The 19,316-nt window shown below is 40.4% G+C and overlaps 1 protein-coding gene across 3 annotated transcripts in view; it reads left to right on the top strand.

Moving 5' to 3' along the window:
- NUDT9 (nudix hydrolase 9) overlaps positions 1-17,076 on the top strand; it is a 28,672-nt gene extending 11,596 nt beyond the window's left edge. For all 3 annotated transcript variants that reach the window (XM_028148272.2, XM_008143575.3, XM_054727584.1), the window contains exons 3-8: positions 3,689-3,784; positions 5,361-5,447; positions 10,639-10,750; positions 13,703-13,849; positions 15,137-15,221; positions 16,567-17,076. In XM_028148272.2, the coding sequence (XP_028004073.2) occupies positions 3,689-3,784; positions 5,361-5,447; positions 10,639-10,750; positions 13,703-13,849; positions 15,137-15,221; positions 16,567-16,745 (706 nt within the window). In that variant the 3' untranslated portion in view covers positions 16,746-17,076. The remainder of the gene's footprint in view (positions 1-3,688; positions 3,785-5,360; positions 5,448-10,638; positions 10,751-13,702; positions 13,850-15,136; positions 15,222-16,566) is intronic.
- The last annotated feature ends 2,240 nt before the right edge of the window (positions 17,077-19,316 follow it).

Raw genomic sequence — 19,316 nt, 5'->3', positions numbered from 1 at the left:
TGCCGGCCTGATCTCACCCCTAATTCCCTCTGCCTGCTTGCCTGATTGCCCTCAACCCCTCTGCCTGCCTGCCTGATCACCCCTAACCTCCCTGCCTGATTGCCCCTAACTGCCCTCCCCTGCCGGCCTGATCTTGCCCCAAGTGCCCTCCCCTGCAGGCCTGATCTCACCTCCAACTGCCCTCCTCTGCCGTCCTGGTCGCCCCCAGCTACCCTCCCTGCTGGCTTCATCTTGCCCCCAACATCCCTCCCCTGCCAGCCTGATCTCACCCCTAACTGCTCTTCCCTGCTAGCCTGATCACCCCTAACTTCCTGTGCCTGCCTGATCACCCCTAACTGCCCTCCCCTGCTGGCCTGATCTCTCCCCCTACTGCTCTCCCCTGCCATCCTGATCTCGCCCCCAACTGCCCTCCCCTGCTGGCCTGATCGCCCCTAACTGCCTCTGCCTCAGCCCCCACCACCATGGCTTTGTACAGGAGGAAGTTGGATATCTGGAAGATGGCCGGTTGACCTGGCCTAATTAGCATATTTACCCTTTTATTAGTATAGATAGATTATATAGGATAGGATTGTTTAAATGGGGGGCGGGGAGCCTTTTTCAGCAGGAGGAGATGCTCTTGGCAGACAAAAATACATAATCCTTATATCTGGACTGATAGTCAGCCATATGCACTATACTGCCAAACCAGTCATTAAAAAATTGAAGCACTTTCTTACACCTTACACTAAACAGCTGTTGCCCTTAAAACCCCTTCTCAGCCCCCACCTTAGATTCTGACTTCACAGTTCACCCAGATTAGGTTCTGATTGGTCGTTTTCTATACCAGTCGGCGTCAGAAGCTCTGCCTCATAGGCAGCCATTGGCTCCTTGCAGTTCACTCATATTTGATCCTGATTGGTCAGTTTCTATGCCAGTCAGCGTCAAAAGCTCCACCTCCTAGGCAGCCATTGGCTTCTCACATTTCACCCAGATTTGGTTCTGATTGGTCAGTTCCTATGCCAGTCAGCGTCTCCGGGCCTATCTCCAGGCCAGATCAGAAAGGCAGAGCTGATCCACAGCCACCCCAGGCTGCTGGCAAGCAGGCTGAACTGCTAATCTCTCGGAGAGAGAGAGGCATGGCTGCTGGCGAGGCCTGGAGAGAGAGAGAGAAGCAGGGTCTGATTCGAAGCCTCGAGGCTGTGGATCAGACCCTGCTTCTCTCTCTCGGGGCCTCACCAGCAGCTGCAATATCCCCTGATCAGCCCTGTCTCTATCTCTCCTCAAAGGTCAGCAGTTAAGCCCGCTTGCCAGTCCCCGCCCACCAAAGACTGCTACATGCACGGGCCTGGCGTTCAGTAGAGCCTTCGGTCATTACGGATGCTGAGTTTTTATATATTAGGATTAATGCTTTAATAATTAAATTTGTGCTTTTTAAAATTTTAATGGTGTATTTCTGGAGTCCCAAGAGCATTGTAATTCTGGTTTTATAATTTTATAAGTTTAACCACTTAATTCTTTTTATTTGTGTGTTAGATGGAAGATTGGTTAGAAGTCTTAAGAAAATGTTTGGATTATTCAAACTGGAAATTATTCCCAAAACAGAGCACAAATATTCTGTGCTCACTTACTGTAATTAAAGCAAGAAAAAAGTGAAACTTATGTCAGAACTAGAGGCCCATTGCATGAAATTCGTGCACTGGGGCGTCACTCAGCCCAGCCTGCGCCCTCTCCAATCTGGGATCCCTCCGGGGATCGGGCCTAAACCGGCAGTCAGACATCCCTCTCACAATCTGGGACTGCTCCCTCCCAACCGCTCGCCTGCCTGCTTGCCTGATTGCCCCTAACTGCTTCTGCCTGCCAGCCTGGTCACCCCCTAACCACTCCCCTGCCAGCCTGATTGATGCCTAACGGCTCCCCGGCTGGCCCGATTGCCCCCAACTGCCCTCCCCTGCTAGCCCAGTTGCCCCCAAATACCCTTCCCTTCAGGCCTGGTCACCCCCAACTGCCCTTCCCTGTAAGCCTGGTCCCCCCCCAACTGCCCTCCCCTGCCAGCTTGATAGCCTCCAACGGCCCTCCCCTGCAGGCCTGGTCCCCCGCAACTGCCCTCCCTTGCCGGCCTGATCTCACCCCCAACGGCTCTCCCCTGCTGGCCTGATCTCGCCACCAGCTGCTCTCCCCTGACGGCCTAATCGCCCTCAACTGCCCTTCCCTACCGACCTGATTGCCCCTAACTACCTCTGCCTGCCTGATCACCCCTAATTGCCCTCCCCTGCAGGCCTGATCTTGCCCCCAACTGCCCTCCTCTGCCGGCCAATTTGGTTCTGATTGGTTGGTTTCTATGCCAGTCAACATCAAAAGCTTCGCCTCCTAGGCAGCCATTGGCTCCTCCCAGTTGACCCAGATTTGGTTTTGATTTGTCAGTTTCTATGCCAGTCAGCCTCAAAAGCTTTGCCTCCTAGGCAGCCATTGCTCCTCACAGTTGACCCAGATTTGGTTCTGATTGGTCAGTTTCTATGCCAGTTAGTGTCAAAAGCTCCGCCTCCTAGGCAGCCATTGGCTTCTCACAGTTGACCCAGATTTGGTTCTAATTGGTCAGTTTCTATGCCAGTCAGTGTCTCTGGGTCTATCAATGGGGCCTGATCAGAAAGGCGGGGCTGATCAGCAGTCCCGGTGGAGGCCTGGAGAGAAATGGAGGCGCAGCTGCGGACCAAGCCCGGAAAGAAAGAGGCAGGTGCTGATCAACAGCTGCCACAGAAGCTATGGATCAGACCCTGCTTTTCTCTTCAGGCCTCTGTCTGGGCCTGATTCGCAGCCCCCTCAGCAGTCAATGCTGGGTCACCGCGCCTGCAGCCGCAGCAGTCAGTGCTGGGTCGCCACGGCAACCCAGCGCCGACTACAGGACTGATTTGCGGTTGGTCAAGCCTCCTGGTCGTTGTGGATGTGACGGACCCAGGGTTTTTATATATTAGGATTGTCCAGAAACTATCCACTGCTTTGCAACTCTTTATTCACTGACAGTGCGATTATGTCAATGATTTCATAATGGGGAGGAAAGTAGTTTACTTATATCCATTTTTAAAATGTTTTTGTTGAGGTCTTGCATAAATGCAGTAAAGTACACATTTCTTAAGTGTGCAGGTGTAGCTCAGTCAAATTTTATGTTTATGAAGCTCTGTAACTAATACCCAGATTAAGATCTAGAACATTTTTAGCATCCCTATTTTAATTTACATTATATTTGTTATGAAGCTTGTGGGGTAAATTCACTGTTTGGTGGGTTTACTTTGATAAAAATTACAGCTAGTGTACATTTGAAGAAATTAGAGACATCAAGATATCAGAAGGAATCTTACTTTTAGAACCACATAGAAATCACTAATTGCCATAATTTGCCCACAGACAATTCCTTCTTACTAATAGTAATATAGACTTTTTGTAGCACATGGGAGGAAGTCCAGTTCTTTTGCCATGAGTCCTTCCCAGTTGGATTATGTTACACATCCTTGTATTGAAAAGTGTTTTGGTTAACAGATTTTTTTTTTTCTCACAAAATGTTTTGAAGGGGTCAGGTAGATTTATAAATGAAAACTAAGCCTTAACATTTTTAATTTCAGGGATACTACTTATTATAAACAACAGATTGGCATTATTAAGATGTTGGTAGTACTGGACTATTATTTCTTATTTTGCATTGTTATTCTCGTTACAGTGAAAGTAATTTTTCTCCCAAGTTTAATGAAAAAGATGGGCATGTTGAGAGAAAGAGCCAGAATGGCCGGTATGAGATTGAAAACGGAAGACCTAGGTAGGTACTGGGAATGGAACTTTTTATAATAGTGGGTCTTCAAAAGGTAGAAAATATAATGAACAGTTATGAAGTGCTTGTATGTGCCAGACATTGTACAAAAGAATTTATATATGCGATCTAATTAAATTGTCGCAATAACTCTGTGGGTGGATATTTCTAGTCCCATTTACAAATAAAGAGAGAGAATGTAAGTGATTTGCATATAGTTCATAAGTGGCAGAGGCAGGATCTGAGTGCATCTTTTTGTAACTCAACCTTGAAAGTAGAAATAATTGAATAAGCTAACAGAGAAAGGGAAAATTGTATGTTTAGTAGTTATTTATTAAATGTGATAATGCCTTAAAGTAAGAATTATCCAAACATAAGAGTAAAAATAAAAATAACCCAATAATGTAATATCAAAAATCTTTGTATACTTTTAAAAAGGATTTTCCTACACAATTCCAAAAATTTCCATTTCCTTAAGAAGTCATTATAAAAGTTTAGAAGATGTAAAAATCAGCACGTCCCGAATTAATCAAAGGGAGGTTCACAGTTTTGTAATCATGGTTCTCACGACTTGCAAAAATGTTGCAATTTATATTCTTAGTCTCTCTAGGACAAGGAAAGCAAGAGTGCTCCTCTTGCTGCAACCTGGTCCTTTAGTTTTGCTAAATTCTTTTTTTGGTCATAACTTACCTTTGTATGTTACTGTGTCTTTTTTAAGTCAAACTTTCCTTGTATTTGACTTACTCCTTAGGTTCTTTCCTTGGTAAAATATATTAAAAGACTAGAGGCCCAGTGCACGAAATTCGTGAATAGGGGTGTGTGTCCCTCAGCCCAGCCTGCACCCTCTCCAATCTGGGACCCCTCGAGGGATGTCTGACTGCCCATTTAGGCCTGCCCGTTTAGGCCCGATCCTACTGGGATCGGGCCTAAATGGGCAGTCGAACATCCCTCTCACAATCCAGGACTGCTGGCTCCCAACTGCTCGCCTGCCTGCCTTCCTGATTGCCCCTAACTGCTTCTTCCTGCCAGCCTGATCACCCCCTAACCACTCCCCTGCCAGCCTGATCAATGCCTAACTGCTCCCCGGCTGGCCCGATTGCCCCTAACTGCCCTCCCCTACTGGTCTGGTCACCTCCAACTGCCCTCCCCTGCAGGCCTGGTCCCCCCCAACTGCTCTCCCCTGCAGGCCTGGGTCCCCCCCAACTGCCCTTCCCTGCAGGTCTGGTTGCCCCCACCTTTCCTCCTCTGCCAGCCTTGTCACCCCTAACTGCCCTCCCCTGCAGGCTTGATCGCCCCCAACTGCCCTCCCTTGCAGGCCTGGTCCCTCCCTCTTATATTGCAGAACAGCTTTGGAAGTGATCCAGCTCCTGGATCAAGTCCAGAGCTGAAGACATGCACAAAGGAAAGTTAAATAACAATCCATGTAAGGCAATATATGTGCTTTCAGTACAGATATGTGATATTGCTACTGAATTAGGGAGGGGATACTATTTTCCTTTTATTGATCTTACTACCTTTTATTGAGTCATATCAAGTTAGATTAAAAAAGATGAACCCATTCAGTTGATTTTGTTTTTTCCCCCAGAAATCCTGCAGGACGCACAGGGTTGGTTGGCCGAGGGCTTTTGGGGCGATGGGGCCCAAATCATGCTGCAGATCCCATCATAACCAGGTAAGAACTAAAAAACATTTCAGTAGCAGAGAACTAAGTTATTGGAAAAATACAGACTATAACCATGTGTTTACATATACAGATATAAGTCTATGCACATACGTATACATGTATTATTTGTATATACTAATATACATCTTTATATGTGTTTGTATATGTACACATACAAACATATATACATATGTACACACATAAAATCTATATGTTAAAAGGACTTTATGTAAAATTACAGTGATATGATACAAGTGTGAAGCTGTAGTTAGTTGTATGACTAGGTTAGGCATTATCTAAACAAAGTTAATTCATCAGGATACTTATTGAGCATCTATTTGTTTTCAGAATTGAGTAGGTGCTTTGGAGGATATATAAAAGTATAACAGTTCTAAATTTCAGCTCCCTGTCATCGAAGAGCTATGGCTTCATTTGCAAGGTGGAAGATATGAAATAAGAAAACATGTCTAAGTAAGATGGGTAATACAGGATGCTTTAGAGAATTAGAAGATTGCATGTGGGCAGGATGATGGTAAACCAGTGTACCCGAGAATGGCATTATGAAGGAGATAGATTAGAGCTGAACTTGAGTCCTGGATGGGGGACAGGAGGAGGCCTAAGAAAAAGCCTTGTAGTAATACTTATTTGAGTATTGAGACACAGTGAAAAGACCAGCATGGTTAGATTCTTGTAGGAGAATAGTGAATGGTAAATTAAACTTAAAATTAACTTCTATGCAATTCTCTTGTGGAGAATATTAAGTGCCAGAGTTAAGAGGTGTGAACTGGAGACATTGAAGGTTTCATAACAGGGAAAAGGCGCTCTCTTTCCGATGCAGATCTATCTGGTAAGCTAAATCATATACTGAAGGTCCCTTGGTGAGCGGAAATCAGAATAAAAAAGATGAGTATAATGTTTAGATGGACTTAGCATAAGCCTCCATAGAAATCATGTGTTTCTAACACATCTGGAATTTTCTGTCATCTCTGTCATCCTTAAAATTATTTTTTTTTATTTTTAGGATTTCTTCACTGACCAACTCCCTTCTCGCATGTCGTTGTTACTTTTCTCCTTTAAGTAATGCAGATAACCTCAATATTCTTACTTTTTTAGTTTTGATATTTTAAGGGCCTTTCTCCCAGGATACTTTGTTTTTCTCTCATCTGAGATATAATAATGATTTCATAATTTAACTCTAGGAAAGCAGCTTATTTTTCTTATTTTCAGGTTACCGGAAAGGGTACCAATACTAACCCAATCTGATTCTTTTACTTGACCTTTCTATTCCTCTGCCAAAAGGGATCTTACTCTTAGTCCTTTATACTGCACCTCAGTTTTATCTTTCATCTATCCATTTACCTATCTTCCACCCATCCAGTTATTCATTCATCCATCCATCCATCCATCCATCCACCCATCCACTCAGCCACCCACTCATCTAACTACCTACCTATCTACTCCTGGATCAAGTGCAGAGATGATTGAACCCAGAACCTGTCAACATACCTATCTATTCATCTAATTTACTTTAGAAACTACAGTTTAAATGCAATATGAAGAGTTAATATATTGTTATTAATGAATATAAGTAAAATAATGTAAGTATTAATGGCAGTATCGGTTTCTTTCTAATTTTGGTGAGGCTTGTTAAAAGCCGGAAGGTGTGAAACATTTGAAGGAGGAATGCTAGTAAGGGGACAAGAAGCAGCAAAGGAAGCCAGAGAATTGAAAGTTAGCCTCTAATTAGCTTATCTATCTGTAATAGACCAAATATGAGCTCTGATTAAACATGGCGATTGTATATCATGTCTTTTGAAATATAGACTTTATGAGCATAACTCCGTCATTACACAGATGAGAGAACTGAAGCCTTAGAGATGATGATCCAGGCTATAAAAGAGCCCACAAATGGTGGCATCTAGCTTTCAGCTGTACTCATAGGTTGATGTTCTTTGCTGTGTCAGTAATGTATATATTAAAGGATGAGTTCCTCTAGATAGAGGAGTGGTTGTGGGAAGGCAAGGAAGCAAAGAAGGAAAGATGTTGAAAAATCAATAAGACTAAACAAATTATTAAAAACATAGCTCTACTCTAGGTATTTTGCTAGGTGTTACTAGATTTTCCATTTGTTTCTTACAAAATTCCTCAAAGTAGATATTAACACATCTGTTTTGTATACCTGAATGGAGACTCACTGAGGATAAGTGACTTGCCTAAATCTTGTAGATCTGAAATTTGAATTTGGTATTTGGCTGTAAATATTGTGCTTTCTCTCTTTTTTTAAATCCTCACCTGAGGATATGGTGGTTTGTTTTTTAATTGATTTTTTTTTTTTTTTAGAGAGAGGAAAGGAGAGAGAGAGAGAGAGAGAGAGACATCGACGTGAGAAACACTGATCTGTTGCCTTCCGTAAGTGTCCCTATCAGTGATTGAACCCAAAACCTAGGTATGTGCCCTGATCCAGAATGGAACCTGCAACTTTTTGGTATACAGGACGACATTCTAACCAACTGAGCTACCTGGCCAGGGCTACATTCAGTTTCTTAAACACATTTTATTTATTTTTTTTATCCAGTGAAAGATATTATAAATAAGTAATTTTTTTTTTTTAAATCAACAGACTGGGGACTCTGTGTTGAACACATCATTTTATTTTACAACTTCATTTCTCCCTTGTGATTTGTCTGTCTGTCATCCTTAAAAACAGATGTTGTGACCTGGTGAGGTGGCTCAGTGGTTGAGTGTCAAACTATGAACCTGGAGGTCATGGTTTGATTCCTGGTCAGGGCACATGCCTGGGTTGTGGGCTCGATCCCCAGTGGGAGGTGTGCAGGAGGTAGCTGATCAGTGATTCTCATCATTGATGTTTCTATCTTTCCCTCTCCTTTCCTCTCTGAAATCAATAAAAAATATATTTTTAAAAATGTTCTAACCTGTAGAGAATTTAAAAAACAAAAACAAACGGATTTTGTCTTCTTGTACCAATTATTCATTCATTTCTAGTTACTATACTTATCAAACTGTGACCGTGGCGTATAGTTTATTCACTTACATGTACTAGGTGTACTTGGTAATGCGGATTTTGTTCAATAGGTGGAGTTACACATATGTTGATATATGTGCAATTTGATATGTATGCTATTTTGTTGTATTAGACAACAAGCTTCAAAATTTCTTATGTCAAATTTGCTGAAGGTGTTAACAGCATAGATATTTTTACGCTTAAAAATGTTGGATTTCGTGCCAAAGAAAGAGCATTTGTGGGAAGTTATAATTCATTACTTTATCTTGAAGAAAAGTGCTGCTGAATACTTCGGGAAGCTTATGGTGAACATGCTCCATCTCAAGATACTTGTGAACGCTGGTTTAAATGCTTTAAAAATGATGATTTCGATGTGAAAGACAAAGAACGTCCAGGTCAACCGAAAAAGTTTGAAGACCAACAATTACAAGCATTATTGGATGAAGATGCGTGTTAAACTCAAAAACAACTTGCAGAAAGATTAAACGTTGCTCATCAAACAATTTCTGATCATTTACAAGCAATGGGAAAGATTTTAAAGGAAGGAAAATGGGTGCCACATCAACTGAATGAAAGACAAATGGAAAACAGAAAAGTCATCAGTAAAATGTTGCTTCAATGGCATGAAAGAAAGTCTTTTTTTGCATCGAATTGTGACTGGCGATGAAAAGTGGATTTATTTTGAGAATCCCAAATGCACAAAATCATGGTTTGATCCAGGTCACCATCAACATCGACTGCAAGGCCAAATCGCTTTGGAAAGAAGACAATACTCTGTGTTTGGTGGGATCGGGAAGGTGTAGTGTATTTGATCTTCTAAAACCAGGTGAAACCATTAATACTGATCACTACCGACAACAAATAATCAATTTGAACCACGCTTTAATTGTGAAATGACCAGAATGTTCCAGAAGACACGGCAAAGTAATTTTGCTTCATGATGATGCACCATCACACACTTCAAAACCAGTTAAAGACACGTTAAAAGATCTTGCCTGGGAAGTATTAACCCACCCGCCGTATTCACCAGACCTTGCTCCTTCTGATTACCACTTGTTCCTCTCGATGGCACATGTACTTTCTGAGCAGCACTTCAAAACAAACGAAGAAGTGGAAAATTGGGTCTCTGAATGGTTTGCCTCAAAACAAGAAAAGTTCTATTGGGACGGTATCCACAAATTACCTGAAAGATGGGGAAATGTGTAGCTAGCGATGGACATTACTTTAAAGCACTTTTGATATTTCTCTTGAAATTATCATGTTTTCTTTGATTACAAAATCCATCATTATTAACTGGTACACCTAGTATAGCTTCATTGCTAGACTATCATTTCTTCCAGGGGAGGAATTATAGGTGAGATATGATAGTCAGCCACTATATAAAGAAATTTGGAAACTTGTATCTAATCTAGTTTATTTCATTGAGTCTCCTGCAGAGCAATGATCAGATCATAGGTTTCTTTTTTAGTGTAGTATTAGAAGTTCAAAATCTTTCTCTTTGCCTAAGAGAGTTATTAGAATAATTTTTGAAATTGGGTGGAGGGAGGTAAATGTGGTGGGGGTAGGACAGGGGAAGTGGGGAGATTTATCAATATTTCTGGGGAAGAGGCTGTGGTTAGAAAAAGTGCATTCCGAAATTAACATAGCCTTGATACTACTTAAAAACACCATATGCAATTCAATTCAAAACTTAAAATTAAACTAAGGATAGAGTGAGATGTTTTTTAAATAAAAAAGGGGCATAAAGATTGAGAAGCACTACTTTTGAGAACAGATAAATCTGTATCATATAATCTGCTTTTCTGATACCACAGAGTGAACTATAAAAAGCAAAAATTACCAGATCTTTTACACTACTTGTAATTCTTAAAAAGGGTCTGTGGACTTCAAAAAACCCCCAAACTTCTGTAATCCTTCCTGTAATTTCTGTCTTGGTTTTAAACTTATTTTTTGGTTGTATTTTAGTACTGTAAAAACTGTTTATATTTTTAATATTCATTATGAAAGTAGACATATTTCTAATACAAAATATTTTTTTGGTAAAAAAAGCTGATTTGAGGTAAATTTATGTGTACTCTGTTATAAAGAGAAATACATCTTTATAACTTTGACTCAAGCTTGAGCTAGAACCTTGGCTTTTGTGCTAAATTAGTTATGATCTTACATTACTATTTACAGGTGGAAAAGGGATAAAAGTGGAAATAAAATCACCCACCCCATTTCTGGAAAAAACATCTTACAGTTTGTTGCAATCAAAAGGAAAGACTGTGGAGAATGGGCAATTCCAGGGGTGAGCATTAAAATTAAATCAAATTAATGTTTTAAGTTCTGTTTAGTTTTATTTGCTTTATTTACCACAAGATCATTGTGTATGGACCTTTTCTACTCTACCTATCCTCCATTCCTCACCACTTCAATTAGTAATTCTTTTGTCATTCATCACTGCAATGAAGTGTCATTGTCAGTAACAACTCTGGGATAATAAATACAACAAGGCTGTTAGAATCTGAGTCTGAATCTGAACCCCTTGGGAAAGAATATGGACTTCGGAGTTAGACCTAGGCTCATTTCCTGGTCTTTCCACTTTGAGCTGAGTGATATGGAGTTCTGACCTCATCTTTATAATAAAGATCATCTTATCTATTTAATAGGATTACTAGAAATAGCATGCAGAGCAGTGGTTATAAAGTAGGTACTCACTAATGTTGGATCCCATCTCAGAAATCAACCCATACTCCAAGCCCAAGATAAGATTTTTAGCATTTTTTTTTGTTGAATTGTGATAACTTTAGAAATAGTAAACTAGATAATTTTTATTACTTAATGATTCTTATAGTTTTAAAAATTTCCATATCAGCAGGAAGAGTGTACTTTGACTTCATATCAGTGGTATATATGTAAAAAAGAAATATATATATAATTATTTCTTTTAAAATATATTTTTACTGATTTTTAGAGAGGAAGGGAAAGGGAAAGAGAGATAGGAACATCAAAGATGAGAGAGAATCATTGATTGGCTGCCTCCTGCACACCCCACACTGGGGATTGAGCCTGTGAGCCTGCATCCCGGGCATGTGCCCTGACCAGGAATTGAACCATGACATCTTGGTTCATAGGTTGACATTCAACCACTGAGCCAACCCGGCAGGGCCCAGTGGCATACTTTAAGTGGCTTTTAAAAAATGTATATATGTATGGCAGAGAGTTTTATATTTAATGCCCTAATGTTAAATGGAGATAGTTTTACAAGAGGATGACTTTTTATACACATACCACTATTTGCAAGAATTGTTTTTTTTTTGTAAGATAAAAATGGAATGGAAATGAATATCTCAGCTAACTGTGATGAAAGCCTAGCCAAGTAGTAAAACTTTGCTCATACTGAGTACAAAATGCAATAATGATTTCATCATAGGATTTTATATTTTTACTAGAGGCCTGGTGCACGAAATTTGTGCACTGGAGTGGGGGGTGTCCCTCAGCCCAACCTGCACCCTCTCCAATCTGGGATCCCTTTCACAATCCAGGACTGCTGGCTCCCAACTGCTCGCCTGCCTGCCTGATTGCCCCTAACTGCTTCTGCCTGCCAGCCTGATCACCCCCTAACCACTCCCCTGCCAGCCCAATCATTCCCAACTGCCCTCCCTGACAACCTGTTCATCCCCAAGTGCCCTCCCCTGCATATTCCCTCTTTATTAGATAGGTTTTTTTCTTTAACATATTGGACAGCCCTAACTGGTTTGGGTAGGTGGATGGAGACTCAAGGGTCCCAGGTTCGATTCCGGTCAAGGGCATGTACCTTGGTTGGGGGCATATACCCAGTGGCGAGTGTACAGGAGGCAGCTGATCAGTGTTTCTCTCTCATAGATGTTTCTAGCTCTCTATCCCTTTTCCTTCCTCTCTGTAAAAAATCAATAAAATATATTTTAAAAAAAAAGAAACATTTAAGATTCCTCCATATCTGCCTGGCTGGTATGACTCAGTGGTTGAAATCCCAGGCTGCCGCAGCTGGGAGGGGATTGCGCCATGCGGGTGCGTGCCCCTGCCAGGCTGAGACCCCAGCCCAGGCTCCCGCCGCTGGCAGGGGATCGCCCCGGGGGGATGCACACTCCTGCCAGGCTGAGACCCCAGCCCAGGCTGCTGCTGCTGGCAGCGGATCATGCCGTGGGGTGTGCACCCCTGCCAGGCTGAGACCCCAGGCTGCCACTGCTGGGAGGGAATCGGGCCATGGGAAGTGATTTTGTTTTTGTGTTTTATAAAGGGTCAGGAGGGCCTCTGGGCAGCATTCCACCAGGCCACTTGCTCTGCAGGCTCTCAGCGGCAGCCTTCCCTGAGACTTGGGGACTCCGGTGGGGCTGAGAGGACTGGGCGCTGCCATCTTGTGGCTATGGGCGCCGCCATTTTTGTCGCTGAGTGACGGTTAATTTGCATATTACTCTTTTATTACATAGGATTCTCATTTGAAATTCCAATTAGTCAGGGAATTATTGCCACTGATATCATTTTGAGAATCATTCATCTAATCAATATATTTTGTTTGCTAACAATGCAGACATTGAGGATGCAACAGAGCAACATGAACAAACATCCCTATCCTCTTGGTGCTCACACTCTAGTGGGGGAGACAGATAATATAAGATAAATGACTAATTATACTGGTATCTTAGAAGGTGATACATTTTAAGGAAGGGGACTAGGACGTGTTTGAGATTTTGCCATTTTAGACAGAGAGGTTAGAGAAGGTCTCCCTGAGAAGACCTTTAGTAAAGATTTGAAGGAGGTGAATGTGTGAATTATGTGGATATCTGGGGAAAAGCATCTTGGACAGAAGTAATATAGCAAGTGCAAAGTCCCTAAGATGAGAGTATGTCTGACATGTCTTAGGAACATTGAAGAAGTCAGTGTGGCTGGAATGGAATGAATGATGGGGAAAGTATCAACTTTCTGTATTCTTCCTTGCCTCCAGGCCTTCCTTCCTTAGCTGGAAAGGAGTCTGATTCGCTCAGTTTACCATAGGCTAACCTTGGACCAGTTACTGTGGTCAAATATATCTGTGATACCCTGATAGGCTGCTTCTACTAGAAACACATGGTTTAGGGAAGAATATATGACAGAAGAATAGGGATCCTGTTTATGGGCAGATAGACCAGTAAAGGTACATGCATCACTCAGTAAATATTTGTTGGATAAATTAATGCTTATTACTTTTCTTCCTTTTTTTCTTTTTAAAATGTGGCCTTAGGGGATGGTGGACCCAGGAGAGAAGATTAGTGCTACACTGAAGAGAGAATTTGGTGAGGAAGCTCTCAACTCCTTACAGAAATCTAGTGCTGAAAAAAGAAAATTAGAGGAACAGTTGCACAAACTCTTCAGCCAGGAACATCTAGTGGTAAGAAATGGTGGTTCCCAGGAAGGAGTTAGTCCTGTGCATTAGTGAGACTTACTTAAAGTTCACCTAGAAATCTGGTAGATCATTCTCTGAATAAAGTGAAATATTGTATGTTTGTAATACCTGTTCATAAAATAACTTAAAATTGTAGTAGGTCTACACTGTGAATAGATTTCTTTTTATAGCCCAACTTTAGTTTGATTACATCATCTATATATATATAAAAGGCTAATATGCAAAGTGTCCCTGAGGGAGTTCGACCAGGAGATCGGGAGTTCGATCGCTCTCTATGACGTGTGCTGACCACCATGGGGTGGCGTGGAACGAAAGAAGGCCCCAGCCAGCAGTTGGAAGGAAGGCCCCAATCGACCCTGATCCCTGGCCAGGCCTAGGGACCCTACCTGTGCATGAATTTCGTGCACTGGGCCTCTAGTTTATTATAATACATTTTTTTCTGTTTGTTTTTGTTCAGACTAGGTATGAGCTAATTGTAATACTGAGCTCACCCACCCAAAAGAAAACATTAAATTTTTTTTTTTTGCATGAATTCAGCTCTTTTGAAAGGACATTTACATTTGAAATTATGTTGTTCAGAGTTTCTCTGGTTTATAACCATTTAAATCACACATCTGTTTTGTCTACATATCCTTTGTAAAAATTTAAAAATCACTTATAAAGTATATGTACACTAAAAATAAGGAAAAGGACCGATTTTCTTTTTTTTGTTGGCTTTTTTTTATTGCTTTGTTTTCTTTTTAGAATTAGGATTTCTTAATTATTTATCTTATCATCCAGTTCACATTTGTGTTAGATAGCTAGATCCAAATCTTTTCATGTATTAATAGTTTAAATATTAGTCTTTACTAACTTTACTTATATACCTCATTTAACAGATACTTAAATTATAAAGACTTTTAAAAAAACCATATGGCCCAAATATTATTGTTACTAAATTTTGAAATTAGAATCTGAGATGTTGAGGGTTTTGTGAATTTTAAAGCTGCCTCAAAGTTTCTTGAGAATATTGTTCTTTGGGAAATTTAAAATAAGCATAAGGAATGCTATATTAAAGATGTTATGGTATTTATATTTATTTTTTTATTGTGGTAAAAAACACATAATTTACCTTCTTAACCACTTTAAGTGAACAGTTAGGTTAATTATATGCACATTTCTTTGGAACAGGATATTTACATTGCTGATTTTAATGACAGTAACACGCTTCTGCTCTACCCATTCCTGTTTCACCCTACACTATTTTTTTTGTCTGCCTCCTTTTAAAAATAGATATATAAGGGATATGTTGATGATCCTCGGAACACTGATAACGCATGGATGGAGACAGAAGCTGTGAACTACCATGATGAAACAGGTAATTTTACTTATGTTTATTAAACTGACTGGGTTAGAGGATCAGGCTAAGTCCAGCAGCCTACTAAGGCGCACAATTAAATCTGGACTATTTTAGTAACTTAAGCCAATCAACTGCTAACTATGGGATTATATTTAAAATTGTTGATATTAAAAGAATACATAGAAGAAAGCCTTGCCCCAGCTGGTTTGGCTCAGTGGATAGAGCATCAGCCTGCGGACTGAAGGGTCCCAGATTCGATTCCGGTCAAGGGTACATACCTCGGTTGCAGGCTCTATCACCAGCCCTGGTGTGGGAGGCAGCCAATTAATGTGTCTCTCTCACATTGATGTTTCTCTCTCTTTGTCTCTCCCCATCTCTTCCACTTTCCCTACAAATAATAAGTCAATAGAAAAATATCCTCAGATGAGGATTAGCAACAACAACAAAAAAGAAAGCCTTAAAAGTATTTTCTTTAATCCATTGGTAGTACATAAAATTAAGACTGAATTTATGGACTAAAATTATGTGCCTTAAAGTTATTAAATTGTATAGTGTGAGTCCATTTGCATAAAATAAAAAACAAAAGCAACTAGAGATTTGGGTAGGAAGTATGGCTAGGATAAAAGAAATGGGATTTATATCTGTCTTACTGTTTGAAATAATTTTATAACAAGTGTGTGTCAACATAAACATTATTCAAACCTGTGGAGAATTTTTGTGAGTTTATCTGAGCCAAACTGTCAACAATTGCCAGAAAGCAAAGTCTCAGCGGATTGAAAAAATGCTCTAGGAAAATGGCAGTTTTGCACTGTTTCATACATTACTATCAAAAGAGGAGTTGTAAGTGGATTACATGAATTTTGTTGGTTATAGATTAGGGATGTGGGAGAAAGCAAAGTGGGGGAAACCTCTAGGTGAGAGCACTTATTTTTAATTTATTAATGTAATTGATAAATATTTTCTTTTATCGTTTTTTATTTGGTGTCATACTTAGAAAAGTCCACTTACCCTAAGACTATAAAACAAGTCACCAGTAATTTTTTTTTTTTACATTTAAATCCCTAATTGCTCTGGAATTTATTTTGATACAAGGTTTCATGCTTATTTAGTATGAATTTTATTTTAGGATAATACTCTTACTTTCTAAAGAGAAAAGCTTTCTTACTGGTACCTCCACTTAAAATTTAGAAACCTGGTTAAAATTTGGGCATTTGAAAAATTTGGAATATCCTAGTTTTTAATTCACTTGGCCACCTAAGACGATGTTTGTTTACTTATTTTTAGTAAGAATTCTTGAAGATACAGTTATGCTGAAAAAGAAATGAATTGCTTTTCTTGGTGATGTTTTTTCTTTGGTAACCAGGTGAGATAATGGATAACCTCACCCTCGAAGCTGGAGATGATGCAGGAAAAGTGAAGTGGGTGGACATCAGTGATAAACTCAAGCTTTATGCCAGTCACTCTCAATTCATCAAACTTGTGGCAGAGAAACGAGATGCACACTGGAGTGAGGACTCTGAAACTGACTGCCGTGGGTTGTAGCTCACAGCCTCACGCAAGCCAAAGGCCAACAGAGGAGCATTTACTGCAAAGAAGGCAATATCACAGAACTCAAACGAGCAAGCCGGGTTGGTAACTTGGAAATTATTTTATTCACTTTTAAAACGATTTTTTTTTTCATTTAGAAGGTTTTACATCAGAATAAAATTAGTAAATATGGTGAAATATAACATGGTATTTTCTGCTTTCCAGTCAAAAGAAATATAAAAAATCATATTTTATATATATTCAATTTAAGCATGCTTTTAACCAAATTTAAACAGCTTCGATGCTCTGAAGAATTGTAATCTGAATAAAGATAAATCTCTGATGAGCCCTGACTTCTGCTTTCCATCTGTTCTTGTTTGTCAGTTTTGTTTTGTTTTCCGTTCCCCGTGCTCTTCTGTGGTCTGAAGGGTGTTCCTGCCCCATCAGGCTCCTTTAGGGCGAGCACCACCACCATGCAACCTGAGTTACCTTTTCGTTATTGGCTTCACATCTTGCTTTACATGATCTTGTTGAAGCTGATTTTAAAAAAATGGAAGCTCTATTCTTGTCTTTAGAGCCTTCAGTTTTATGAGGAAATTTCAGCCCTCTTTTAGTTAGTAAAGATCATTAAATAAGAGCTGATGTTCTCATTTTGAAAAATTCTGAAGTAAAAATATGTCCAGCCTGGCCAGTGTGGCTCAGTAGTTGAGCATCAACCTATGAACCAGGAGGTCAGGGTTTGATTCCCGGTCAGGGTCAGGGCACATGCAGGCTCGATCCCCATTGCAGGCTCAATCCCCAGTGTGGGCATACAGGAGGCAGCCGATCAATGATTCTCTCTCATCATTGATGTTTCTCTCTCTCTCCCTCTCCCTTCCTCTCTGAAATCAATAAAAATATATTTTAAAAAATATGTCCAGGACATTAGTAATTTGATTTAATATATTTATTTTACTCTAACTGCATGTTATAAATGCATTAAAATAGATGTTCAAAAGGAACTGAAGTCAGACAGAGGGAAGTCTTTGGGGGGTCAGTGCTTTTGTTAGGTTAGGCATATTAAGGATTGAAATAGGCTTTTGAGGGAATCAATGTTAATATAATTCCCAGAGAAAAGGAAAAGAGATGGTGTTTTGGATGCTCTTTGGGAGCAGGGAGGAGGGAAGAAAACAACACTGCCTTGTCCCATGATATCAACTCCTGCCAACCTGAAGGGTCTGTCTCAATTCCATCTTCATTCCAGTTGGACTACAAATGGGCATTTGACGGAAAGGAGGTTTAGGGGTAGAGACATGGTGGTTGTCTTTTCTTTAGACCAGGGGCGGGGAACCTTTTTTCTGCCAAAGTCCATTTGGATATTTATAACATCATTTGCTTCATCTAATTCACTTAATATAAATTTATGTTGCTATGGAAAAAGCTCCTAGATTTATTGTATTTCAAGTCCCACCTTCGTTTGCCTTGGCAGGGCCAGACCAAATGATTTCGCAGGCCTTATGTGGCCGATGGGCCGGATGACCCCCGCCCCCAATCCCCCCCCCCCCCCCCCCCCCGCCTCCCCTTCCCCGCTGCTTAAGACATTTGAAAACAGTATTAGGCTTACTCTGTAGCTAGAGGACAGAACTAGGGCTCAGGTAAATCACAAGGTTTGGGATCCTCCCTCCTCCCCGATTTAGTGTCAAAACTCCTTTGGTGGTAAAACCGGACTGATCTGACTGACGGGAAGCTTTTTCTCCTCGAGTGTGACTGTCAGTTTTGCTGAGAAACATTAGAATGTTTGGTTTCCAGATGTTTGCCTTGAACCCCCCTGGAAGAGTTATAAGGTTTATGTACGGTATTAATTTTCTAAAATCCATAAAATCCTGGTCACTGGGTATGTAATAAGGGACTTGTGCCTGAAAAGGATGACATTCTCATCGATGAGGGATAGGATGACCTGCTCCCAGCATGAAAGAGTCTGATTCTACTTTTACTGTTTGGCAGGAAGGAATTGCTTCTTTCTGGCACTATATAGAATTCTCTAAAATTGAAATGGCTTACAAAGCTCTTGAGAAAGTTTGAGCAATTTCCTCAAGAATGGCATTTACTTATGTATAATAGTGTTTTGTTGTTTTTAAAGATTTCTTATTGATTTTTTTTAGAGAAGAGAGGAAGGTAGAGTGAAATATTGATGTGAAAGCAAAACATCAATCGTCAGCTTCCTGCATGCCCCCCACTGGGGATAGAGCCTGCAACCCGCCCTGACTGGGAATCGAACTGGCAACTTTTTAGTGCACAGGATGACACCCAGCCAACTGAGCCATATCAGCCAGGGCTGTTAAACAGTTTTGATACATTTAAACTGACATTAGTAAAGATACTAGGTTATATTAAAACTTTATTTATTTAGAGAATTACTAAAGCACATGGTCTACAGAGAAATTCTTTGTGGCACTTTGGAGTTTTCACTGGAACATTTACAAAGTTTGCGAAAAGATAAAACTGCTACTATAAATTATAGATAGGCTCTAAGTAGATAATCTTCTGATAACTGAGTATCCAGCACCATCTATAGTAAAGACCAGATTAAAATTTTAGTTTAAGACA

This window comes from Eptesicus fuscus, chromosome 2 (genome assembly GCF_027574615.1).
Source record: "Eptesicus fuscus isolate TK198812 chromosome 2, DD_ASM_mEF_20220401, whole genome shotgun sequence".
NCBI classification, from domain to species: domain Eukaryota; kingdom Metazoa; phylum Chordata; class Mammalia; order Chiroptera; family Vespertilionidae; genus Eptesicus; species Eptesicus fuscus.
The sequence above is the reverse complement of the archived record's forward strand: the minus strand, read 5'-3'. Positions and strand labels throughout refer to the sequence as shown.